The sequence below is a fragment of the Ambystoma mexicanum genome, chromosome 2q (genome assembly GCF_040938575.1).
Source record: "Ambystoma mexicanum isolate Mex_15411 chromosome 2q, UKY_AmexF1_1, whole genome shotgun sequence".
NCBI classification, from domain to species: domain Eukaryota; kingdom Metazoa; phylum Chordata; class Amphibia; order Caudata; family Ambystomatidae; genus Ambystoma; species Ambystoma mexicanum.
This window is the reverse complement of record NC_090924.1, coordinates 1,031,258,459-1,031,285,737: the sequence shown is the minus strand read 5'-3', so window position 1 is coordinate 1,031,285,737 and position 27,279 is coordinate 1,031,258,459. Positions and strand designations below refer to the sequence as shown.

General features: G+C 48.2%; 1 protein-coding gene across 6 annotated transcripts in view; it reads left to right on the top strand.

Annotated features, from left to right (window-relative positions):
- The window catches only part of DBF4 (DBF4-CDC7 kinase regulatory subunit), a 718,935-nt gene that overhangs the window by 284,092 nt on the left and 407,564 nt on the right, over positions 1-27,279 (top strand). For all 6 annotated transcript variants that reach the window (XM_069648379.1, XM_069648376.1, XM_069648378.1 and 3 more), the window contains exon 10: positions 20,131-20,262. In XM_069648379.1, coding sequence (XP_069504480.1) covers positions 20,131-20,262 — 132 coding nt within the window. The remainder of the gene's footprint in view (positions 1-20,130; positions 20,263-27,279) is intronic.

Sequence of the window (27,279 nt, the reverse complement as noted above, 5' to 3'; positions counted from 1 at the left end):
GGTTTCTTTGAAAAACGGGTGAAATATTGTGGGGGATTGCTATAGATCACAGGTATACTATGGAAGTGAAAGTAAGTCTCTAGCTGGTAAATTGATGAGTTATGCAAGATCTAAGAAGGTGCACTTTGAGTAAATGAAGGCGCGAAAAAGAAGGAAAATCAGTTGTGACGAGAATAGTTTTACTCTACACTAGAGTATTCAGGCTAGGCCACCAAGAAGGGACACAGTAAGCTCCAGGGTTGATTCGCGAGTTTGACTCTCTCGCCCCTGCGCCCACCCTAGCGGAACCAGTCCGATCACTCGAATAGGATTAATGGCTTACATTACAAGATGTAATTTCGCAAGAAAAATTACTAAAGAGATGGTGCTAGAAATCAAGGGCAGGGTTGCAGGAATCATTGTAATAGTTTGAACAAGGGATAAGGATAGGTTGACTTGGAGAGTGGGATGAGTACAAAGACAAGATAGGCTATGGGTTTAGATGGGGTGGCAATTGATAGTCCACTTTTTTAGTTTTTGAATTTTGGACATTCAACGGTTCTGGTCACTACACAGCAGGGCGCCTGGCAAACAGCTGGGCAGTTCTGCTTACCGGGTAGCACTTCTGGATTGGCAATTCTGGTCACTGGATACCATAGGTCATCGGGGTAGCGGGATTGCAGCAGCATGCAGTGAGTGGCAAGATACCACAGTTTTCCCCTTGTTAATGGGAAATTTTGTGGGTTTTCTTTTTTCTTTTTTTTATTTTTTTATATAGTAGCCCTGCCTGGGAATGGGATCAGCACTGCTTGGGTGCTGCAGTGGGCCCTGGAGTAGGACCAACAATGCTTGGCCTTGTAGTTGCAGTCTGGATCAGAAAGATGATGGGTGCAGGAAATTAGGAAGTGTGTGTAGAGTCTTGTCACGTACCCGTATTTATAGTGCACAATGACATCAAAGTGTAGGCTGGTCAGGGTTAACTAAGCACGCCCCTAAACTAGTTGGAATGGGCAGGGGTGCTAGTCTCTGCCTTGCTCTCAACTGGTTGGATTTCCAAGGGAATGATGTCAGGTTTATGAGGTGAGTTTTACAATGTCCAAAAACTCCCACATTTTCTTCACTTAAACTCCGATTTTGCCAAAAACAGACATTTATACAATTGTAATCTTAGTAAATTATATATCCAGGTTACATATTATGTGCAGCACATATCGGTCCAATCCTCAAGTCTGTGGGACCTTGTTTCGCCCTTCTGATACATTTTGGTAATTTTTAGCATTAAGGATTGGCCTAATATTCCATATCTTTCTACACAGATGCAATTGATCCCCAGGGATATATGTACCAAATTTTATGTTTGCAACATTGATACTTTTCGATTTATCCTCAATACTTTGCCCTTTCTGCCCCCAGGGGGTCAGTGAGTTCTACCATGTCTCAAAAGAAAGCACGTAAAATCACGTTTAAACTGACATTTTTACAATTTTTCAAGGTCTTGCTGCAAAGATAGAAGTCTTTAAAGTTTACTCCTGAAACAGTCTTTGGGACCAAATGGCAGTCTTTGTTACTGTGTCCATTTTCTTTTCTGTCCTTCACTGCTGCCAACTGTCATTTCCTTTAGAGCATGGTGTGGGTTTCTCCCTTGATTGAAGTTATATTACCCCTTCACACTTCAGACTTCCTTCCCTGGGAGCTTCATTGTTTGGGTCCCAGCAGAGACAAAAGTCTGTTCAACCTTGTATTTATCATGGGGTTGTCAGTATCTGCTGAGAGAGAGCCCTTCCGTTTGGTGCCACCCCTCTAAGCAGAAAACCTGTTTTTCAACTTGCAGCTCCAGCCAGTATATTTTTAACCTTTTAATTTCTGATCTTGGATCCAGAATTAAAGCAAGACGGTTGCATAAAATAACTCATGTTATATAATCTCACCAGCAACACACCCATTCATATTGCCAACGACTGGCAGGCTTTCATTCACCAGTGTACTGTTCCAACACACAGGCATTTGTTTTTCTATAGTTTGCAAAAGGCCATTTTGTTTTTATTTATTTTTTTACACGTGGTGCAGCCGGCCTTCCTTTTTAAATTCTACTTTTCATCTCCAGCAGATTCAAACACTGCAACTATAGTTATTCTCTTCAAATGGAGTTGGTCTGAAGCACGGATACATTGAAGCAGGCATGGCTCAGCTAGTTAGTCTCTCTTTGAAGAGCTGAGTTTTGCAAAGAAAATGACTGTGTTTCCCGTGTGAGTAAAAAGTAAGGTTCCTGGTTGTTTTTTAAAAAAGAAATTTAGAGTTCGTTTGACTGTGCTTGTCAATTCAGAATCATGCCTGGTTTTACTGAGGCACAGTGAAACACACAGGGCTTGGCAGGGCTTATTAATCACAGTGGTTTTAAGGAACAGAGGGAAAGGTGCATTTCTTTTTAAAGGTGAAAAGGGGTTTCTTTTCAATTGATATTTTGGCTTTTGCAGCAAAGCAACACTGCTTTTCCCACTTTCTTCCTTTTGTTTATGTAGGAACCCACTGGCAATTTCCTTTAATGTGTCTCCTGGTTCCGTCCTGCCTGATGGGTGCTTGGCAGGACGGTGCAGCCATTTTTATTGTTGCAAAACGCAGGAGCCAGCGCAACCCTTATGCGATTGTTTCTCCGCAAATGCAGCTTAGTGATGTGGGGCAATGCTTTTGAGTGGGTCAATATATCCCACAATAGGAAAATCTTAGTGTACAGAGAACGATCCCTATTGGTTGAGAGAGTGTCCTAGGGAGAATTCTCAGAAATGTGCTTATTCCCTTCTACCGTGGAGAGCCCCAGCTCTTTTGCTGGACTTTAGGACTTTTAATTTTATCATGAAGAGTAAGACCTTTTTCTCACACTCTCATGCATGTTTGTTCAATTTGAATGAACTGTTTCTTTTGGTTCTGGAGTTTGGCATCAATTTATTACATTGTGACACAGCACCTTCAGTGCAGTGGCACAGGGAAGTCTTACAGATTTCCCCAAAGTTTAAATACCCTCTCTTGGTTAAACTGTTTCCAAGAGCAGTGAAGTGAAATTGACTTTACTTGCATGTGTAACTTTCTAGACCCAACACACACTATCTTACAATAGGGTGCTGGAGGGGTACTTAGTGTTCCCTTTGTCTAGCTTCTCATGTAACATTTTTGTTACCCTTTCTACCATTAATGGCTGGTGACAGTGGTTTACCTTTTACTACCATTGAGTTTCAACAACAGCAGGCTGCAATTGCAGCTGCAGTAAAGCACCGATGGGTGCTGTTTTTGTCAAAATGGCACCTGTCTTTTTTTTCGCCATTTCTTGTTGTAAAGATCCTTCTTGGAATTTACTCAGCACACCAAACCAGGTTTTGTCCCTTTGTACGTTTTGTCTTTGGCGGGATTCACTGGTGAAGCCTGCCTCTGGCTCCAACGTGTCTAGCAGGGCAGGAAGCGAGGGAGGTTTATGAAAGGCTGTCTGTCCTTGGAGGACATCCACCCTGCTGTGTGATTGACATCTAGGCTGCGAATGAATTCGAGAAATCTGCATAAAAGGTGAGGTCTTTTGCTTGAAAGGCAGAGTCGACCACTGGATGAAGGAATCCAAAGAAGAACTTGGATGAAACGCCTGGTGCAACTCCTGGACCGTTGGTTTGCCTGATGAAGCCCCACTGCAGGCTGAAGCTCCGAATTCTCCTAGAGAAGCCCTGCAAAGGACGACTTCTCCCCTTGGGAAATCCTCTCGGAGCTGGCTGTACTTCCATTGCTGCTGCAGGAACCGATTGCCAGGAAGAGGAACACCAGAATAGAGTGTGTCGTCTTCAAGTCAGACCTGAGCTCCAGGAAGATCCTCCAGACCCCCATGACGCAGGACTGGCCAAGCCTGACCCACCTCAACAGAATGCTGGACCCCAGAAGCAAGGAAAGTCTACCAAGTGTCCGAGAACCGCAAAGTGCTGCTGATCTGAAATTTGCCAGTTACTGCCGTTGATCTTCACACCGTAGTGCAGGAGTCGCCAGACTGTGTTCCAGGTACAACAGGATCTGCCATACTAGAACTGGAACAGAAGCCAGCTGGAACCAATTTCTTCAGACCTAAGGTACTGTAAACTAAGGGGTAGTTACCTCTTCTGTAGCCTTGCTAGCTCTGTGTTGAGACTTGTCTTGGTTATCTTTTGCAGAATTGCTTGCAGCTTTGCCCCTCCCAAGCCTCCCAGCTTGTGGCCCAAAAGTGATTCATTTTCTACAAAGATTTCTAAAACATTGTGCAAGACCTTTTACTTACCTTCAGACGTGCTTCAGTTCCCCTAGACTTTGTTTAATTGACCTTGGCTGTCCTGGCTCCCTGAAAGACTTTTCTAACCTCTGACGACGTACTTTAACTATGCCTCAATAAACGTCGCACATTCTTTGTGTAGCTTGGAAATGGTTAATCTGCATGGGTGGTTCAAAAGTACTTGCCTGCTTAACAATAACGCCAAACTCAGTGTTTCTCTAAATGTACCAGTGATATATCAATGTCCATAGTGTCCTAGTTATGTCACCTCAGGGTGTATAAAGTATCTGTGTCATCCCAAATGGGTATCTACTGATTTATTGAAACGGAGTGTTCATTTTTTAAGTATATTTAAGTGTTACATATATATTGCTCCCTTCTCAGGAAGGCTTATTCAACAGACTGTTAAATTAGTAAATAACTGTTTAATCAGGAAACCTTGAGTGTACGTGTTTATTTGGATATTTGTCACTGTGAATCTGGTTTACTACCCTACAACTCACACTGATCCCTCTTGAGATAATCCTGGCTGCTCAGTCACTCTACCAACTTGTTTAGTACATACTTATACCAATGGGTGTGTTGACTATTGCCAAGAGGACAAGGCTGGTGCAGTTGCTCCCAGGGTGCTGCATGCAGTCTTGCCCAACACTGATGGCAAGCGGTGAGGATCCTTGTAGAGTTGTTGCATTGAGAATTTGCCTTGCTTTTGTTCAACTAAAATCTTCACAAGGCTAAGCGCCATCAGAACAGCAATTGTAACATGCCAAATATGGATAACTTCAGTGAGGAAGCCCTGGTCATTTTAACAGTAGATCAATTGAAAGAAATGTGTAAGATCAGGGATCTCCCTGTAAAAGTAAAGAAAAATGAATTGATTACAAGGTTGTTGAATCACCAATGTTTGGGTAGTAGGCCTGTCACACCTACTAACCCAAGAAATGTGGAAATGGATAATGAGGATGATAGTTCAGAGTCCAACTCTAATGTCTTAGAAGAGTCAGAGGAGGTAGAGTCCCAGGATGCGAGCCCCTCTTTGCTTCAGCAGGCCCTTTTGCCTCAAGGCATGTCCACTGGGGAGCCCACAAGGCCCATGTAACATTCGCCTGGTATCCACGGGGGCGCCACCCAGTCCAGACTGCTTCCTCCCTTGGACCCTCTTCCCTCATGGGCCCACCGACCCCTTAGTGCACTTCTCACCTTCCTTTTTGATAAGGTGCACTCTCCGTCCTGCCGCTCAGTGCAGTGGTGCTTTGGGGATGGGCACGTCGCTGCCTAGTTGCTTCACTGGTTCAGGCCCTTCAGGGTCCAGACCTACTGCGACTCTGTTTGTCAGGTAAGTCTTGCTTTGAGAGTTTGTCCTTTAATTTTGCAATTGTCTCTATCAATGTCTTTCCTTTGTTTGCAGGTGCCGGTGAAGTTCCCGTGATGTCGTGCTGCCTGAGTTGTGCACGAGATGGTAAGTGAGCGCACAGCGCGGCTCTATGTGCCTTTCTTATGCTTCTTGCAGGCCGTGATGCTGATACGGACTGTGCGTGCCGAGAAGATGGAGAGCGGTGAGTAGTGTTGAGCGAACCGCCTACTGGCACTCTGCGGAGTAATCGGTCCTTTCTTTTCTTGCAGGTGGTGGAAGGCCCGGAATGGTCGTGGACCCAAAACGAGTTCAATGCAGGTAAGCAAGCGCCTTTGCTGTTTTTTAGATGTGAAGAATAAACGCTTACTAATGCTACTTCTCTATCTCCCCCCCCCCCCAGGTGGCGGTTTCCTTGATGGAGCGAGGTACGCTAAGATGCTGGATGTTCGGGTTACTGGAGCGGAGTACGAGAGCAGGGCTCGCTAGAAGGTAAGCAAATGCTAACAGAGGCTTATCCTTGTTCTTGCAGGTAATTAGGTCTGGCGTGCAGAGGAAGATTCCAGCAGACCGCGGTGAACGTCGCGCTGCGACTAGCAGAGCAACGCAAAGCGTGTTCTGCAACTTGGGCGTGGCTTATATAGCCTGCAGGTATCTCAGGTGCCTCTGGGCCTGGCAACACCTAAAAAGCTAGACCGCATGGCTCAGTTATGGAACTGAGCCATGTGGGAGCATCCATGTTGTGAAAATGCCATTATGGGCCCCAATTCACTGGCCTTCCACATGAGCCTGGCGCCAAAGGTGCCAGGACTGACTCTGAGAGTCTGGGGAAACATGACAAGGCCCTCGAGGCCTTGATGGAGGTTCCTGGTGCAGTCCAGATGGCCTTAAGGCCAGGGGCAGGAGTCATGACAGCCCATCAGAGCCTGGAATGTTTCTCTTGAAAAAATGAGACTTGAATTGCATTTAAAAGGTTGCAAGCTCAAGCTGAAGTCAAACATGAAGACCTCAAACTCGGAATTGGAAATGCAACATGCTCCTAAAGTGAGGAAATTGTCTCATGAAACTATTTCCCTCCCAAAGTCTTCTAGGTCTTCCAGTCCCAAGAGGCCTTGCCTGCCTAAACGAGCAATGAGTATGTATGATGTCAAACTTGATATTTTGTATTGGTTGGGTGCCTTTGAGTACAATTCTGGGATTCAGGGTCTCACAGGAAATCAGTTTATTCCTTGGCTTCTGTCTAGGGTTCCCCAGACTGATGCTGTAATGGAGGTGGGTGAACTTGAAAGGCAGGAGTATGAGAATGTCAAGCTGGCTTTGATAGGCAGATTTGGGAAAAGTCCTTCCCAGAACCTTAAGATGTTTAGGACCCTCAAAAAGACTGAAGGTACCCCTTGGGCTACCTGGGTGTGTGAATGTTTGAAAATCTTAGATGTTAGGTTAAGGGTTACAGAGTGAACACATTTGGAGGAATGATCAATCTTGTTTTGTTAGTCTAATGCCTGCTCTCCTGAGCTGAGACAGCACTTGGCTGACTCAAAAAGATTGAACCCAAAAAGTTAGCAAAGGCTGCTGACTTGTGGGTTGCCAACAGGGCCACTCACAAGGATTGTGGGGCCACGCACAAAAAGGATGAGGGGAAGCAGCACAAGAAAGATGGAGACGAGAATTCAAATTCCAACGTACCAAAAGAGGGCTACAAACAGGGTGAACACCATGGGCCGACAAGAGGGCCAACAAAAAAGGGTGAACACCATGGGAAAACCCGGCCAGTCTAGTGAAACCTCTCGTGGTAAACCAGAGGGAGGTCAGCAGAAACCCTCATTCAAAAGAACATTTGGTAAATGTTATACTTGTGGGTCAACTGACCATGTGAAAGGGGATCCCAGATGCAAGGGTAAACCTTCAGGGGCCCACACTGCCTTCTTAGCCTTCATCGCTGAGGATGAAGTTCATGTGGCAACTTTAAAGTATTGGCTGAAGACCCCATTGGAGTCTCAGCCAGTGTTTTAGTATCCCTGGGTCTGTGGGAACAGCAAAATGTAGATGTGTATACTCTATTCCAGTTAATACAAAAGAATTTTGCAACGACAGTGTAATTGTGAATGGACAGGAGAACCCTGCAATTAGAGACACTGGACCAGCATTACAGTAGTGGATGAAACTTTTTTTCTAGTCAGAAGATGTTAAGGCACTGACTGCTCTTGCTAAACTTGCTGGAGGCCCTCTCAGATGATTCTTAGACTACCAGCTCTCATTCAGTGCAACAGTATGACTGTAAGAATACTTGTTAGTGTACAAAGTGGGGTGCCTGGGAGAGTCCTATTGGGAAAAGACTTAAAGATTCTTGGAGTTGTATTAAGCACTCCCAGGCTCCCAGTAAAAGGAAGCGGAAGCAAACTAGATTGGCCAGAGAGGCAACTTTAGATAACTCTCAGTGGGAAGTTACAGAAGTATCTATAACTTCCCGTCCCCAGGAAGAATAGCCTTTTATTTCCAGGACAAGGAAAGAAGCAAAGGGGAAAACCATGGCCGCAGGAAAGAACAGGGTCACCCCTGTTCAGAGGACAAGGACATCCCCGAGAGGAGAGCCCAAGGTCACACCTGTGACCCCTCCACCAGCTGAGGCTAAGTTTGTGGAACAAACAGATAATGGTGAATCAGCTACTGGTGAAACAGAGCTGGAAGAAGCCCTTCCCTATGTTTGAGATCTGTATCCTAAAGACCATCCTGAGCTGCAGACTTTACTTGCAGAAGTTGGACACTCTAGGACAGTCATCAGCAGAGGCCAAAGAGTGTTCTACACTTGAAGGACTTCGCCAACAGTGGAAGGGCAAGAGCCAGGGAAGCACAGGTTGTACTGGGATGATGGCCTCCTTTACAGTGAGCTAATTGAGTCTTCCCCAGGGGACTACAGAGACTTGTAGTGCCTCAGGTGGTGACCTCACTTTCTACACTTAGCCCATGAGATTTCTCTAGCTGGTCACTTAAGTTTTTTAAGAAAACCAAGGAAAGGATTTCTCTGAATTTCTACTGGCCCAAGATAGGGGTCTGATGTAGATAAATTCGGAAGAAGCTGTCACACTTGTCAGACATCTGGAAAGAGTGGATCCAAGAACGTGGCACCCTTGGTGCCTCTCCCAGTGGTGGGAGTTCCTTTTGAGAGGGTAGGGATTGACATTGTTGGTCCACCAGACCCTCCCACATCTCCAGGCAATTGATTTATATTGATTGTGGTATACCATGCTACCAGGTATCCTGAAGCCATACCTATGAGGACTGTTACTGCTCAGGCAGTGGCTAAGGCCCTCCTTGTTTTTTTTTTACTAGGGTTGGTTTTTCTAAGGAGGCTATCTCAGGGGGCCACATTTTATGTCCCACTACTTGCAAGCCATGTGGAAAAACTGTGGAGTGACCTACAAGTTCTCTACATCTTACCATCCCCAAACCAATGGGTTTGTGGCGAGGTTTAATAGAACTATGAAGAACATGATTGGTGCTTTAGAGGAACCCCTTAGAAGAAAGTGGGACCTTCTACGTCCATGCCTTCTCTTTGCTTATAGAGAAGTCCCTCAGAAGGGGTTGATTTCAGTCCCTTTGAGCTCCTCTATCGTGATCCGGTTAGAGGTCCATTGGCCCTAATCAAGGAAGGGTTGGAGAGTGCTCCTTCCCTCAAGCCAGTGAGAGTCACTGACTGTGTTAGATCTCGGAAGGAGAATGACACAAATGATAACGGAAGCTTCTGATAACTTGAAAGCAGGTCATGCTCTGGTTAAACATTTGCATGACCCGAAGTCCAGCATGGTGGAGTTCACTCCAGACCAGCAAGTTCTAGTTATGGTACCTACAAGGCAGAGGGCCTACAGGACAAATGGATTGGACCCTTCAAGGTTGTGGGCAAACCTGGATAGGTCAACTAATTGGTGGACTTTGGCAATCCCAAGGAGGCCCAGAGGGTCTTTCAACAGCCTTAAGACATATGTATAAGGACCAGAACTGGGAGCTTTGCTCTTAGCATCTGAGCAAGAGAAGGAGGGTGAACCTCTACCTTTAGATGGAAAAATAGGAGTTAATCTCTCCTCTCACGTCACGTCCCCTTTCCTCCATACTGTTTGGGCCAGAAAAAATCCTCTCCCCCTTTAATTTTAGAGGTTTGCAGGGGCGCGGCCCTGGGAGCATGCGCTCGCCTGACTCTGCCCACCGACGCCACTCCTCGGTCCCCTTTTCCGCGTCGACTGGAACTGGCCGATTCACCATCGCTTCCGAGTTTGGCTTCAGCCATGTAATTCCACGCGCAGATACTTTTTCTCTTCTGTCTTTTTGTATTTTTATCATTCAGGTACTCGGTCCTCAGGTGTCACGCTCCTCCTGGCGCATATCGACTTCTACAGGGTTCAGCAAGTTCCTCCTGCAACATTCTTTCCATCTTCAGACTCCCACGCCCTCTGCCTATGTTGCCTTTGTCCAGAACACGGCTGGCAAGCTTTTACCACATGCAACGCACTTTCCTCGGGGTCTCTGAAGAACAGAGTAGCCTTGTGGAGGGAGCTCTCCCAGAGATCGCCTCCAGAGGACCTGAAGGACTTGGTCAATCACCATCCAGGCCCAAGGTAGGGCCACACTTTTCCAGCGCACACCTCACTAGGGAGACTCCTTCCTGGGACACGTCTGCACAGGAGGAACCGCTTAGGTCCTCTTACCAGCACGAGTACAGAGGCTAGGTCAGCTACCAGCCAGCAGGCCGAGGGGGTCAGTGGATCCTCCCGGTGACAGTGCTGAGGGACCAGAAGGTTCTATTTTCTGGAACCTGTCGGGTTTAAGTACCAGCATACGTACCGAGGCTTGTCCAGCTACCGGTCTCACGGCGGAGGGGTCTCCGGATCCTTCCGGTATCGATACTGAGGGGACCGCAAGGTTCTTTTACCGGGGTTACTCCCGAGTGAAATGCCCTAGTACCGGCATCATGTCTGAGGGGGCGCCTTCACGCAGCACTACCTGCAGCTCTGCTGGGGGCAATATGCCTTCCAGGTCACAGCCTGAGGTGCGGGATAGGCCTTTTTTTCCAACCCCAAGAGTCTTTGGCGGGGCTGGGTCCAGATGGACTGGGACCACGACTTTGGCATGTGGCACGCAGCTCGACAAAATGGCAGCCGCGCCAGGCAAGATGGTCGCTCGCCCAATACCCCCTCTTGCGGAGCGGGTGGAGGAAGGAGTCGCTAGGGGAGACTGGCGTCAACCAGGTGTGTGGCCTACAGTCTATCCATCACCTGCGCAGGGCAGATTTCCCCTGCACCCCAGGCAGAGCGTGCCCCAGACGCCCTTGGCCACTCCGCTGATATCACCTGCCACATCTACAGCCTCTGAGGACAGGTTCATCAAAGGGTTCCAGGGGCTGATGCGAACACCCCAGGGGAGGCCATCGTCAGGGGTGCCATCAGGGACATGCTCCCTCAGGGCACCCCTCTGCACCCATAGTCATGTCATTCCTCCACTGGCACCGGTGCCACGGGCCCCAGCGCAGACGCTGCTCCCCAAGCAGCTCTTCCGATTCTGGCTTCCCACAGTACAGGCGGCTCTGCAGAAGCTGCCAGCTTCGGTCTCCACTCCGCAGCCCACGGCACCCAGCACTCCTCCACCAGCTCTGCTCCCCCCCCCCCCCACACAACCCCTCCGACTCTGGCAGACACAGACGAGGAGGTCCCTGCACGCCATCTCCAGTTGGGGCCTTCCACAAACGCCTCTCAGGTTTGGCAGAGTATTTGGGCCTTCCTCGGCCCTAGGTAGGGGGTTCTTTGCAGAAGCTCTCATCCAAGACTCCTCTGCCAGAAACTGGGATCCCGATGCAGAAAGAGGGAGTTGCCCTGGCCAACAAGTAGTGGCTCGAGTCGCGCACGGCCCAGCCTGTCGCTCGACGCCAAGTAACGGCACATTGAGGGGAATACACTCTTGCTTTCAGCACTCTACATAAAGCGCGCCTCAAGGCGGGAGTAGGAGAATCCAGGTGGCAGCGCATAACATTATGGAGTCCTCCGGGGCCCACATCGATGCCCGGACAGGAGTAAGGACGGCCTGGCCCTGGGCTACCAAGTTAATCCCGGGGTCCAGGATACTCATATTGGACCTTCACTTCAAGTGTGGTGACCTTTTCCACTCCACCGCGGATGGGGAATTAGATAAAAGGAGAAACATCTCGCACACCGCAAGGTCTTTGTTTCTTACTTACGAAGGCCACGCCCAAGACCTCACCCAGTCGTTTGCCGGGTTCCAAGGGTCCCTGGGCGGAGGTCCAGATAACCCTAACGTTCTCCGAGTCCGCATCGGAGGAGACAACAAAGTTGGGGGGGGGGGGCGCAAGGGGTTCTTCCAATCCCCCCTCCTCTGCAGCAGCTTCCAAAAATGAAAGTGGGTGACATGACATGCCCGTTCGTGTCCACGTGCAATTTTGGCACCAGAATTGAGACGCCTGGATCCTCTTCGTAGTCTCCATGGGGTACCGCCTCTTCGTAGTCTCCATGGGGTACCGCCTACCATTGCCTTCCTCTCCCAGGTGGGACAGCAACTCGGCTGGCTGAGTCTCGGTCACTCGTCGAGAGCCAGGCTGTTGAAGTCCCAACCTCCCAGTGAGGCTTGGGCATTTATGCCAGGATTTTTGCCATGCAGAAGAACCAAGCTGGCACGAGAGTTGTGTTGGACCTTTCCACCCTCAATCTCCCTCTCCTTCTGCAAAAATTCAAGATGGTAACGCCAGCACTTATCGCGGAAACACTGGTCAGGGGAGATTAGATGTGCTCCCTAGATCTGAAGGACGCTTACCCACACGTCCCGATTTGGCAGCCGCTGCCATCCTTGCTTTGCTTCAGGATCGTGCGCTTTTATTTCCAATACAAGGTGCTACCCTTCTGCCTCAACTCGGCTCCCAGGGTTTTTACCAGGTTGGTGAATACAGTGGCAGCCGTCCCCAGGGCCACCACGTCTACCCACACCTGGACGACTGGCTCGTCCGGGCCACCTCTCCCGAAGCGGTTCCGCATACTGCCTCTGGACTGATGAACACACTCCACGACCTGGGGTTCACCATCAATCTAAAGTCTCCGCCGCAGCCCACGCAAAGCCTGACCACCTTGGGCCTCATTTGGGACAAGAGTTCTGTGAGAGCTTTTCCCTCCGAGTACAAGATTGCGGCCCTCGAGAGAGCTACAGCTCGCTTCCTCTCCTGGCCTGTGACCTCAGCCTGGTGGTACCAACACCTACTGGGGCTGAGGGCAGCAGTCCTTTTGGCCGTGCCCCACACTAGACGCAGGATGCTGAGATCACAGCTGCACTTCGCAGCCTCCTTATGGAATCAGGAGAAGGACTCCCAAGAGGAGCCAGTCAACATTCCTCCCTTTCGCCTCTCGGACCTCCAACGGTGGTCCGCGGACTTCAACCTGAGGCAAGGCAAGCCCTTCCGGCATCCGGCCCCTCACGTCAGTTACTACGGAGCGTGGAGTCTGGACTCAGCAGTTGCAGGAGGCCCACATCAATTGGCTGGAATTGAAGGCCATATGTTTGGCTCTCAGGGCCTTCCTCTTATCGAGGGCAAGACAGCTCTTAAACAGCTCCACCAGAATGTACCATTTCAACAAGCGGGGGGCTCCAGATCCCTGCTGCTGTGCAACCTAGCAGTCGGCATGTGGGAATGGGCTCTGTAGAACGACAGCTACATCATGGCTGTCCACCTCCCAGGGGAATCCAACCTGGAAGCGGACAGGCTCAGCAGACCGGGATGGACAATTGAGTGGCAATTGAACAAACTGGTACTGGAGAGCTTCCTCAGGTGAGGGCTTCCCCAGGTGGATCCTTTTGCCTTTCCGGGACAACCGAAATGCCAACATTTTGCCTCCTGTCAGGGGCAGGGCTTGGTCTCGCGTGGCGACCCATTCCAGATCAGTGGAACGACATGACCGCCTATGCCTTGCCGCCCACACCCCTAGGACACAGGGTGATAAGGAATCCTGGCACCTGGCACCTCAGCAGACCATGGTTCAGCCTTTCGGACAGACACCCATCCACCTACTGCTGGGCCCAGCTCCTCTCCTAGCCAGGCAGGGGGGCAGGGTACTGCACCCTGCTTCTCACAAGCTAGCCCTTGCAGTGGGGTTCCTGAGCAGGTCACTCTGAAACACTTAAGCCTATCTCGTGCTAACCTAGTTATCATCCAGGGCGCTAGAAGCAAGGTTACTAGGACCCAATTTGAGAGTAAATGGTCTAGATTCTGTCATTAGGCCGACTCTTGGGAGATAGACCATCGAAGTGCACCTCAGACGATGTGCTCTCCTTTTTCAGCACTCCTAGCCGCTCCGGCGTGCAGGTGGATACATGTTCCGCCCATCTGGCATCCATCGGGCTTACAGGAACTCGGAGGAGGGCCTCTTCTCCTTCAACCCAGTGGTCAAACGACATCTGGCAGGCCTTTACAGGCTTTACCCGCCCATAAAAAAGCCACACCCGGTGTGGGGCCTTAATGTTGTGTTGGGCGCCCTGGCGCGCAAACCTTTGGAGCCTAGGGCATCCACGGACATCTGGCTGGTCGCCATAAAGACAGCTCTGCTCGTGGGCCTCACTTAAGCTTACAGAGTCCGCGAGATCCAGGCTCTGGTGGCATCAGAACCCTACACCACTTTCCACAGGGACATGGTCGTCCTGCGGGTGCACCCTGCGTTCTTTCCCAAGGTGACTTCCTCCTCCCATCTCGAGGAAATGGTCTTTCCCAATTTATTTTCGCCGATCCCCAGGACTAACCTCAGAGGGTCTTGCAGCGTCTGGATGTAAGACACGCTCTGAAATACTACCTGAAAACGCCTTGTGTGTTCCTTTCGCAGGGTGAAGGCCCGGTTATCAGGCCTCCAAGGTCTCCATAGCAAGGTGGATGGTTGCGGCCATCTAGGAGGCCTGAGGAGCAGCACAAACCAGTGCCAACTAACTTACATACCCATGCGGTCAGAGCCACGGCCATGTCATTCAAACGGCATGTGCTGTCGCACGTCATCAGCAGGGCGGCTACCGGGGTCACCCCTTCGGCCCTTTGTAAACACTACTGTTTGGACGGCACCTCTAGGTCAGATGCGGCATTCAGGCAGGTGGTTCTCTGAAACCTGTTTTCTTAAAGAGGGGCTCCTCTCCACCCTGGGGCTACATTCAGTTGTAATCGCCCATACAGTATGGAGTCCAAAGTCCCCTTTCCTCATGTTCCTCCATCCCCCCCCCCCCCCCCCCCCCCCCAATAATACTGGTGTCATTAGGCAATGTTAAATATTGTTGACACATCAATGGGGACTGAGGAGTGGTGCCAGAGGGCGGAGTCAGGCGAGTGCATGCTCCCAGGGCCACGCCCCCACGCGCCTCTAAATTTAAAGGGGAAGATTATTTTCTGGTGAAAAGGGTTCAGTATCCTATCCCTCGCGAGGGACGCCCATATAGTATGGAGGAAAGGGGACTATGGACTAAGAGTATGTTAGTCACTCTGGTGAGTAACTATTAGTTTCTGATCTGACTCTGCAACTGCAGGAGGAGTGCAAAGGTCAGTCTTTTTTAGCCTGCGTCACATCTAGACAGGATTATGAATGTTAGCATGCAAGTGCCAGACTCAGATGGAATGGTGAATGATAGCAAACATCACACCTAGACATAATTGCAAGGACAGCAATGCCAACTAACCCATCCACTAACAATTTCATACCTCTGGATACACTTCTCAGACTCTAACCAAACACAACCACAAACTTAAATGCAGCAATCCGCACAAACTTCACTACATTGCTACAACAAAACAAACCACACTTAGACTTGCACAACAGCACATGACTACTACCAACCGTAAAACACCCCAAGCCCAGCCAACTGACCCAGCGGGCTGAGGCCGCCAACCGCACATCACTGCTCTCTTGCACTTGTCCAGCTTATTCCCACTAACTCACCCCCTCCTCCCTTTTCAGAGCCGCCAGGGCAACACTCCGGTGGTGATAGTGCGAGGTACAAATATCCTTTAACATTAACATTGAATCAGTTTGCCTCCCTGTTTTCACTAACACCAAGCTTGACCCCTTGGGGCCAGCATGATATACTCACTGGTGACCGTCTCCCTGTCAAAAGCAGGGGTTACAGAATGTCAGACCATGTAAGAACCCACATAAAGGAAGAGTTAAAGAAGATGCTTGATCTTGGGGTACTAGAGTCATCTACAAGTCCATGGGCTAGTCAAGGGCGGGATCCAAGGAGTTGAGATTCTGTGTTGACTATAGAGCTCTTAATGCAGTCACTGCGACTGATGCCCGTCCTTTACCTAGGAAAGATGAGCTGGTGGACAAACCTGGTTCAGCCAAGTTCCTCAGTACATTTGACCTAACATCAGACAGACCATGCCAAGGAGAAAACTGCATTTTCCATACTATGGGGCCCTCTACCGCTTTAAGGTTAGGCAACTAAAAAAGGCAGCTGCTACATTCCAAAGAATGGTGAATCATGTTCTGAATTGGATGGAGGACTTCTGCATGGCATACTTGGATGACATTGCAGTGTTCAGCCCCACTTGGGAAGAGCATCTTGACCACCTTGGATATGTTTTGCATGCTCGTGAACAGGCCGATGTGACCATAAAGGCTAGTAAATGTCAAATTGGTCAGAGTAAAGTAGTCTACTTTGGAAATGAGGTAGGAGGAGGTGAAATAAGGCCATTGCCTAGCAAAGTACAAGCTGTACAAGACTGAGCCACACCTACTACTCAAACCCAAGTGTGAGCCTTCCTAGGTCTCACAGTTTACTATATGAACTTCATTGAGAACTATGGGACCATAGCTTCCCCCTTGAATATGATCTCCTCACCCAAATTCCCCAAGAAGGTCGGGGCATTTGAAGGACTTAAGAAAGCCCTTTGTCAAGCTCCAGTCTTGAGAGCTCCTGGCTATAACCAATCATTTATTGTACAAACGGATGCTTCAAATACAGGAATAAGTGGAGTTCTGAGTCGGCTGGATGAGAAAGGCATGGAACACCCTATATGCTTCATGAGTAGGAAACTGAAGGACCGTGAAACAAGGTGGGCAACCATTGAAAGAGAATGTTTTGCAATTGTGTGGTCTTTGAAGAAGTTTAGACCATACTTGTATGGATCTACTTTTGTAATTCAAACAGACCACCAACCCTTGAGATGGTTAATTCAGATGAAGTGGGAGAATCCTAAATTAAGATGGTCAATCAGCTTGCAGGGGTTTGATTTCACCATAGAACACAGGTCAGGGTCTAACCACCAAAATGCTGATGGTCTCACCAGAAAGTATGACAGACTGGATTAAGAAGATTCACCCAGGAATGGATTAAATACTCCTGTCCCTTAGTCTGGGGAGCGGGGGGACGCGTGTTGGGTAGAATTCTCAGAAATGTTCTTATTCCCTTCTACCTTCGAGACCCCCCAGCACTTTTGCTGGATTTAAGGACTTTTAATTTTTATCCTGAAGCGAGTAAGACCTTTTTCTCACTCTCTCATGCATTTTTGTTTAATTTGAACTGTTTATTTTGGTTATGGAGTCTGACAAACTCTATAGGCATCATCTTTTTACATTGTGAAACACTGCACTTTCAGTGCAGTGGCACAGGGAAGTCTTCCAGATTTCCCAAAGGTTTAAATACCTTCTCTTGGTTAAACTACTGTTTACAAGAGCACTGAAGTGAAATTGACTTTACTTACATTAGTAACTTTCTAGACCCAGCACACCCTATCTTACAATGGGGTGCTGGAGAGGTTACTTAGTATTCCCTTTGTCTAGTTGCCATGTAACATTTTCATGTTGCCCTTTCTGCAATTAATGGCTGGTGACCGTGGTTTACTTTTTACTACCATTGAGTGTTTCTACTGCAGGCTGCAATTACAGCTGCAGTAAAGCACCCATGGGTGCCCATTTGGCCAATCGTCTTTTTTTGCCATTTCTGGTTGGACAGGTCCTTCTTGAGATTTACTCTGTGCGCCATACCAAGATTGGTCCCTTTGTTTTGTATTTGATGGGATTCACTGGTGAAGCTTGCCTCTGGCTCCAGCGTGTCTGGCAGAGCAGGAAGTGAGGGAGGTTCCTGAAACTCCCTATGCTTAGTCTCCATGGGTACAGGAATGTACTCAAAGGCAAAGGTGATTGGCTGGCTGGCTGGCTGTCCTTGGAGGTCAGCCACCCTGCTGTGTGATTGACAGCTAGGCTGCAAATGAATAGGAGAAACCTGCATAAAAGGAGGTCTTTTTTGCTTGGAAGGCCGAAATCGACCACTGGACAAAGGAATCCGAAGAACAACTTGGAAGAGATGCCTGCTGCAACTCCTGGACCGTTGGTTTACCAGGTGAAGCCCTGCTGCAGTGCTGCAGCTCGGAATTCGCCTTGACTATAGAAGCCCTGCAAAGGCGGTCTTCTCCCATTGGGTTGGTGAGGCCAATCGACCCCAAGACAAACTGATCTGGAAATCCTCTCTGACCTGGCTGTACTTCCATTGCTTCTGCAGGAACCAATTGCCAGGGAGAGGAACACCAGAATCAAGTGTGCCGTCTTTAAGCCTGATCCGAGCTCCAGGAAGATCCTCCGGACTCGCATGAAGCAGAACGGACCAAGCATGTGCCACCTCAACAGAGTGCTGGACCCCAGAAGAAAGGAAAGTATACCAAGTGTCTGAGAAAAGTGGTAGTGCTGTTTGTGTGAAGCTGAAACCGTTAAGTGCCGCTGATCTGAAGTTTGCCATTTGCTGCTGCCGACCTTCAAATCGTAATGACGGAGTGCCCAAACATCCTCCCTCTTGTCCTCACGACTGAGGCCCAGGTACAACAGGATCTGCCATACAACTGGAAAAGAAGCCAGCTGGAACACATTTCCGACGTTATGTACTGCAAACTAAGGGGTTCTTGCCTCTTGTGTGGCCTTGCTAGCTCTCATTTGAGACTTGTTTTGGCTACCATTTGCAGAGTTGTTTGCAGCTTTGCCGCTCACAAGCCTCCCAGCTTGTGGCCCAAAAGTGATTTCATTTTCTACAAAGATTTCTCAAACATTGTGCAAGACTTTTTACTTGCCTTCAAAAAGTGCTTCAGCTCCCCTAGAATTGATAATGGCTGTCCTGGCTCCCTGAAAGACTCTTCTAACCTCTAACTTTTTGCTTTAACTATCCCTCAACAAAAGTCAAACATTCTTTACTTGTGTAGCTGGGAAAGGGTTAATCTGCATTGCATTGGGGGGTTCAAAAGTACTTACCTGCTTAAGAATATTGGTTAACCTTTGTTTTATTCACAGCCTTTTTCCTTTTGACATCACTCAGTATTGCTCTAATTGTACCAGTGATAGATCACTGTCCACAGTGTTCTAGTTATTTGTCACCTCAGGGTGTAGTGAAGTATCTGTCATACCAAATGGGTATCTACTGATTTATTGAAACTTAGTGTGTATTTTTGAAGTATATTTAAGTGTTTCCTATATATTGCTCCCTTCTAAGAAAGGCTTTTTTCAACTGACTATTAAATTAATAAATTGTTTAAATCAAGAAATCTTGAGTGTAAGAGTTTATTTGGATATTTGTCACTGTGAATCTGTGTTACAACCCTACAGCTCACATTGACCCCCCTTGAAATAAGCCTGGCTGCTCATTCACTATACCAACTTGTATAGTACATGCTTATACCAAAGGGTGGGTTAACTATTGCTAAGAGGACAAGGCTGGCGCAGTCTCCCCCAAGGTGCTGCATAGTCTTGCCCAACATAGACATTTGCAAGGAAAAGGGCTCTGTGATATTGCAAGAGGTTAAGGTGTTCTGACCCACCTTATTAGCTGAATGTGGATGTCATTTTTCTGAACTGATAGAGAACTTGTCTAAAGTAAGACACACCTCATACGACCTTGATTGGGTCCATACTGTGAATGGCTTTCATTGGTAAACCTTGCTGTGCCACTTGCAGGGGGAATCATTAGGGGCGAGGCACTTTAGCCCCTTTCTTATCGAGCTACCCAGATAGGTGCACTCAATGTTTGTTTTTTAGGTTTCAATGGAACTTAGTTCACACTAAAGAGATTTTGGTCCGTTATGGAGTGGAAAAAGAGGTATGTGTTCTGTAGTTTGTACAAAGACAAAGATCACCAGGAGACAATTAAACACTTACTGCAGTTCAAGGATGTTATGTGTTTAAAACGATCCTGCACTTGTTTTCCAGTATTGTAGGATGTAATAAATTTACATGGAATTGTTTGTCTGACTCGACTACCTCTATTATGGTGGCTGTTACTACCTTTTTTAGAGCCTTGAATATTGAAATTGATTCCTACACATATTACTTTGTTTTATTTGTATTTCTATTGTCTTAAAATCTTTTAATTTTCCTTGTTTTTGTGTTTAAACAATATGAAATGTTTTACTGTGTATTTCAAGGTGGTGTAAATGAATTTAGGTATTCTGATGTACTTTGATAAATATTTCAAATTACGATTTTTTGTAATTAATATTTTACTATTTTACAATTATTTTGCATTTTAGGCATTATAGACCATTTTATCTACAATTGTCAGCCTTTCCAGTTATTAACTATTCCATTGCAAAGATGTGCAGTCCATTTGAAGTGGATAAAAAGGTTTCTTCAGCACAAAAGCAAAATCAGGCTACTTTAAGGTATGTTACAATGTTGCTTTAGTGAAAATATTGTGACACCAGTTTAATGTTTGTGGTTGCAAGTAATCTATATTAAAAACTAATACTTTACACTCTGTGCCAACCCAGTTTGTCTTCTGGCCATTATCACGTAGTATTTAGAAGATCCGGTACCCAGTCATGTTGAGTGTATAAAATTCACTTGTGCCAGATCGTTCAGCAGGTGGGATCAGTGCTTTCCAAGGTCCTCGCCTTTTAATCATCTTCTATGTAGAAAAATCGGCCCAATATGTAAAAGTGCAGAAAAACTATACTTTTTCTTCTATGGATTGCTTTCACACGCAGATTGCTCATCAGATAGATATCCCTTCCAGCGGCCGCTGCTCTGAACACTTTTTGACACGGGGCGTTGTGCACCTCAACTCAGTCGTGGATCCATCTGTTCTCAATGCAGTGGTCGTTGACTCTGGACTTGATGTCGGTCATCGTACATATTCCATGTGACTACGTCCCCATACCTCAGTTCCTTTTTTCCATGCGCTCAGCACGCTGCTCATGGAACGGGTCTTGTGAGAGAATTCTCACTACGTTTTTTTCCAATTAAGCATTTGACATTTGGCGATACAATGGCCACTCTCAAACTGTTGGGTTTCAAGAAGTGCACCAATTGCAACTCGCTGTCTGACCGACCCGCACGGCGGGATATGCCTGTGCTGCTTCGGCACAGATCACACCACCAAAGATTGCAGGTTGTGTCAGCAGATGAACCTGAAGTCGTTACGTGAGCGGGTGACAAAACTAAAGTTGGGTCGTCCTCCAGCGAAGTCGCCGGCTGGGTCGGCTCCTCTGTTATTCAAAAACCAAACGGAGAACTCCACTTCGTAGAAATAGAACAGGTGTCACAAGAAGGCTAAGAGCACACACTTCAGAAGCCATTTGTTGTCTTACTCTTTTCACAAGAAGCAGCGTTGCAGGCATGACTTGGCCTCAACGGAGGAGTGAGGTAAGTCCCAATCCAGCTCTGGTACGTCCAGAGCCAAATGGGAATAGTTTCTGAAGCAAATGCTCCAGATGATAGAGGCTACTGCAAGTACAGGGAAACCCTCTAAGCAGAAGACCAGAGAGGGTTTCACTTGCGCCCTGTGCTGCCAGCGTCAAGGAGGGTAGCGTTTGCCTCCTTCAGGCCCAACGCTGCTGTCAAGCCGACAGTGCCATCGAATCTGCATTCGGCACTGGCGGCGCCGGTGCCATCAACATTGAAATATATCTTGTTGCCAGTATACGAAAAGTCATTTCTGATGTTAATCTGCTTAGAATCACATGCTGTGCATAGTCCGACATCCAGTGGTCACTGCCAAGTATTGCATCTTGTTTTTCGTAGTCAAAAAGGGGATGTCGACAAGGCGTATCTGTAACACTATCCCTATAGTGACGTGCAGTGTACCAACAATCCCTTGCGCGTCGAGGTCCCTCAGATAGTTTTTTTCCACCCATATATTGGTCGCCTTAACGCAGAGCTCGTTCGAGAGAAATTGCAAAACATTTATTTAACCCTTTGGTCATTATTTATTATATATTACATCCTGTCCCTCCTTCAACGGCGAAACTGTTTCACCGCCGATTAAGAACTTCGACGGCGGGGACTTAGAGGCGATCCTTCGGTGCTGCCGAACACGTTGCCTGGCCTCGCCGGCCTAAAACAGTAGGGAGAGTGGGGGACATTTCTGTTTCTTCTAAGAATGCCTTTCTCTTTCACCCTCCTTTCCTTCGGGGTTGTTATCACTCTTAATTGTATCCTCAGCTATGGAGAGGACTCATTTTAGAATTTGCCCGCGCTGTAAGGGCAAATTCACATGGAAGGATGAGCACAAGCGGTGTAACCGTGTCTTACCCCTCGACCACAACGAGGACGGCTTTGTGGCCTGTAAACCTCTTCGTCCATAGACTTTAAAGGACCTCAGGGTCAATAGGTGGGCAGCCTACGCTATGTCTAGAGCCGATTCCTCACCCGCCGCCGCCGAGTGTGACGAGGACAGTGATAACCCAACCTCCGTTTCAGAGGTTGTAGACCTCTCTAAGGAGCGTACCCGCTCCTCAGCGTCTGTCCCCGGCCCCGACAAGTTCGGCTCACGCCCTACTTATGGGGATGAACACCCCGGCGACACTGACAAACACAGAAAACATAAACAAAAGCACACAACCCATGGCACTTCTTCGTCGAAGAAAGCCCTATCCCCAACGGAGATGCCAGGCCTGCCGGTGTCCTCCACCGACCGTACGGGTCGCAAGCCCTCCCCGCCACCGCAGACGTGACTAGCGACTGGGCTACCTGCAGGCAAGGGCACTCCCACCAAAACGCCAGGCGACGCACCTCGTAAGAGTGCGACTGTCACCGAAAGAGACTCGGCACCGCCCAACACAACGCCAGACGAAACCTCGACGGAGAAATTAATCGTCGAAAGCTTGACTCCTATAGTTTCCACTGACGGCCAGGGACCCCGCTCACAAGGCCAGGGAGACACTGAGAATGCCTGAAGGGAGGCAGGGACTGCTCCCGCCGTTGAAGGAAGGCCCTAGCCTAGGAGAACGTTTCTCAGAAAGCAAAGGGAATTTATCCTCGACGTTATGGGACAGATTTAGACAGCTACAGGCGGAGGAGCTTCCCTTTACGCCTCCAGAACATTCTGGGTTACCACATTGGACATTTGAGAGATTCCAATCATGTATGGACAAGCTGGATAGATTTATGTCCACTCCTGAACATAAAACACCCAAGAGGCCAAGAGAGGTACTTCATGAGGACCCCAGGGCTAAATATCCTAGACTATTTAACCCCCTTCAAGAGAAGGCTAATACTTATGACCTCACTGAAGAAGACTCTCACTTTCAAGAGGATGAGGAGTTCTTAGATAGTGAAGACCAACAGAACCTCAAAGGTTTTGAGGAAAACCCTGACATTGGGGGGGGGGGGCTTCAAAGAAGACCCAGATGAAGGTGGCTCACAGCCTTGGCAGTCCCCAACAGCATCTACAGACCCTGAGATCCTAAACCTTTCCCCTCCTCAAACCACACCGGTCCGGAACCCGTCGCCTATAGATGACCAACCCACTTTCAACGCGCTACTACGGAAAGCAGCAGCGCACTTTGAAATTGAGACTGGGGAAATTACTCCCGATATTGATTTTATAGAAAAAAATCATTAAGGAAAAACCTCCCACTAGCCAGCCCATTCCCCTCCTCGCTTCAGTTAAGAGATGAATCATCCCATTGCTGTCTACACCTGCGTTGGTTAGAGGGGGTCAACCCAAGAATTGAAAAACTGTTTACTCCCTCTCCATCGGACCCATTATACATTAAGGGTCACTCAATACCAGATTCCTTGGTAGTAACTACCACAAGGAAAAGGGCAGGGGTTCCGCTATCAACTAGCGAAGCACCCCCGGACAAGGAAGGAAAGAAACTCTATGCCCTGGGTAAGAGAATTACAACCTCGGCAGCTTTTTCCACCAGAATTGCCCATAATAATACCTTACTGGCAAGTTATGACGATGCCCAATGGGGGAAGTTACGCCAAGACCTCGGACGTCCCAGAGCCCTTACAAACTCGCTTGTTAACCACTGTAACGGAAGGATCTCTGGTTAACCAGAGCATCATTAATAACACACTTGATGCTGCAGAAACGGCTGACCGTTCTTTAGTCCAGGGGGATACTTCTGAAGCGTCATGTCTGGCTCTGGAACTCTGGTTTTAAGCCAGAGACCCAGGCGCCACTCATAAACAAACCAATCGAGGATTCTAACTTCTTTGGGAAAGCGGTGGACGATGCACTGGAGACCGCTTAGAAGGATTTCGACACCCTAAAGACTTTAGAGCAGATCTCAAGGCCTCCCAATAAGCAAGGATTCGGCAACAAATGCTTTTTTCGAGGCCAACGTCGTCGTCAACAACAGCAGCAGTACACTGCAGGCAACTGGTGGTCTACTTGGGGAACCAGTGGCCAATACACTCGGAGGACAACGCTGTGGCAAGGGTAGAGGTCGGGGCCCCACTCCCAGAGGTTCCCCGGCTTCCAACACCAAATGACCCGAAGGTTCGGGTCCCCTCCCATGCATCGCCGGTCGGGGGCCGGTTAACATCTTTCCTACCAGCATGGGAAGGAATAACATCAGACCGCTGGGTATTGTCAACTACAGCCTGCGGTTACTGCATAGAATTCAGTGGGTCCCCCACGTACAGACCCCCAAGGGGACGACTCCTATCACTGGAGCACCTTGCCAATCCATCTTCAAGAAGTGGAACTGCTGCTTCTAAAAGGAGCAATAGAGGTTGTGCCTCTATCACAGGTAACGGAAGGTATTTATTCAGTGTACTTCCTTGTACCCAAAAAGGACTTAACCATGCGCCCTGTATTAGATCTGCGCTCAGCGAACAAATTTGTCAAACCTCAAACATTTTGTATGGTGACCTTCAGGAAGTAATCCCCCTGCTTTCCCAGGGAGATTGCATGACAACACTGGACATGAAAGATGCATACTTTCATATTTTAATGTTGCCAGCGCACAGAAAATACCTCCGGCTCATGATAGAGGGCAAACACTACCAGTTCAGAGTGCTACCCTTCGGCATAGCGTCAGCACCAAGGGTATTCACAAAAGTACTGGCAGTGGCAGTGGCCCACCTGCGCAGGTTGTCCATCCCAGTATACCCTTACCTCAACGACTGGCTCATAACGGGGGATTCTTACGAGACATGCTGCTCAAATACCCAAAAGACTGTAGACCTTTTGCTCCAACTGGGCTTCTCCATCAACGAGAAGAAGTCCAGCCTAGACCCCAGCCAGATCAAACAATTTCTAGGGGCTCTAATTCGAACAAAGGACGGCCTCGTCTTCCCCCTCCAACGAGAGGGTCCAAAATATGCTGTTTCAAATCCCTCAATATGTGGCCGGTCGAGAGGTGACGGTACGCAAAGCTATGCGTTTGCTAGGAATGATGGCGTCATGTATATATTTGGCACCTCACGCGCGCATGCGCCCAATGCAAGAGTGGCTCAACAGCCAGTGGTGTCAGGCCAGCGGACAATGGGACGATCTAGTGGTGGTCTTGCAGGCCTTGGTTCTCTCGCTACAGTGGTGGTCGAAGGAAAACCTTGTAATAGGGAAACCATTTGCCACCCCCGCAGTGGAAGCCACTCTAACCACAGACGCATCCCTCACAGGATGGGGGCGCACCTATCCCATCAGACTGCACTTGGAGTTTGGACTCGGAGTGTAGCGTCCAAACACATAAACTTGCTGGAACTGCTAGCGGTCTTCAAAGCACTGAAGGCTTTCCAGGCGCACCTGCAAGGGAAGACAGTGATGGTCCTCAAAGGCAGCACCACAGCCATGTACTACCTGAAAAAGCAAGGGGGCACTCACTCTCCAGGACTGTCCAAGCTGGAAGTGGGCTCTCAAACACATGTTCCTGTTGTCATAACATGTACCAGGGGAACTCAATCTGCTAGCAGATGAACTCAGCAGAGACTTCCCTTTGCCCGCAGAGTACGAATGGCGGTTACTAGAAGACATCGTCTTCGACGTTTTCACACAATGGGGATTCCCAGAAATAGATCTGTTAGCAACTCTGGAGAACTCCCAATGCCAAGATTACGCCTCCAGGTACCCCCGAACCGATCCAAGGGCAACGGTCTCTGGATAACATGGTCAGGGAAATTTGTTTATGCTCCCAATCCCCCGCCCCGACTCCCCTTCTCAACAAAATAGTGCTTAAGATGCACCAGGAACTAGTCACCATGATATTAGTGGCCCCGATGTGGGCCCGGCAGCCATGGTTCGCTCACCTGATGGAGATGTCTCTATCTCCACCGGTGAAACTTCCCTGCCCGTTCAACATGCTGTCACAGGACAGGGGCAAGACGCTACACCCATGCCCACAGACCATGAACTTAGCAGCCTGAGGTCATAGAATTTGGACATTTACAGCTCCCTCAAAGATGCATGGACATTCTTAGGGAGGCTAGAAAACCTAACACTCGTTACTGTTATTCTAGCAAGTGGAAGAGATTTGTCATCTGGTGTAGAGGTAAGCGCATCAACCCCGTTGACTGCTCTCCCACACATTGTTCTTTGTCTGACTCACTTATTAGACTCAGGATTGGTCTTTAATTCTATTAAAGTTCATCTAGCCGCACTTTCCGCATACACCACTTCTCAACACAGTGTCACACTGGAAAGTCCCAGTTATTAAAGCCTTCATGGAGGGAGTAAAGAAGATACACCCCCCCTATAGCTAACCCAGCTCCCGTTTGGGACCTAAATGTGGGACTTACCAGGCTTATGGGCTCACCCTTTGAACCCATGCTGAAAGCATCCCTTAAGAACCTCACTCTTAAAACTGCTTTCTTAATAGCTATCACCTCCATGAGGAGAGCGAGTGAACTGCAAGCGCTCTCTTTACTAGACCCCTTTGTAACAGTTCACAAGGATAAGGTGGTTCGACGCACACATCCTAGGTTTGCACCAAAATTCATTTCTAAATTCCATGTCAACCAGTCAATAGAACTACCAATGTTATTTCAAAACCCTTCAAATTTGGGGGAAAATAGCCTGCATACACTGGATGTGGGCAAAGCAGTCATGTTTTATATGGAAAGAACTAGACCTCTGAGAAAGACTAATCAGTTCTTTGTCTCTGTGGCAGCAGGAAGAGGAGGAGATGCAGTTTCAAAATCCACTAGATCTAGATGGATTGTCCAATGCATCACTCTGTTTCTCTCTTGCTAAGAGAGAACAACTACCCTTCAAGCCGAGAGCACATTCTACTCGAGGCACTGGGGCTTCCATAGCATTCATTGCAAATGTCCCTCGAGTCTATTTGCAAAGCGGCAACCTGGAGTTCTGTACACACCTTTACAAAACTGTCTAGATGCCCACTCTAGATCTGATTCCCAGGTGGGACAAGCAGTATTAAGACCTCTTTTTTTTCTACTGTTCCTTCTCACAACCCACCTCCAACTCTGGGTACTGTTCGCTAGTC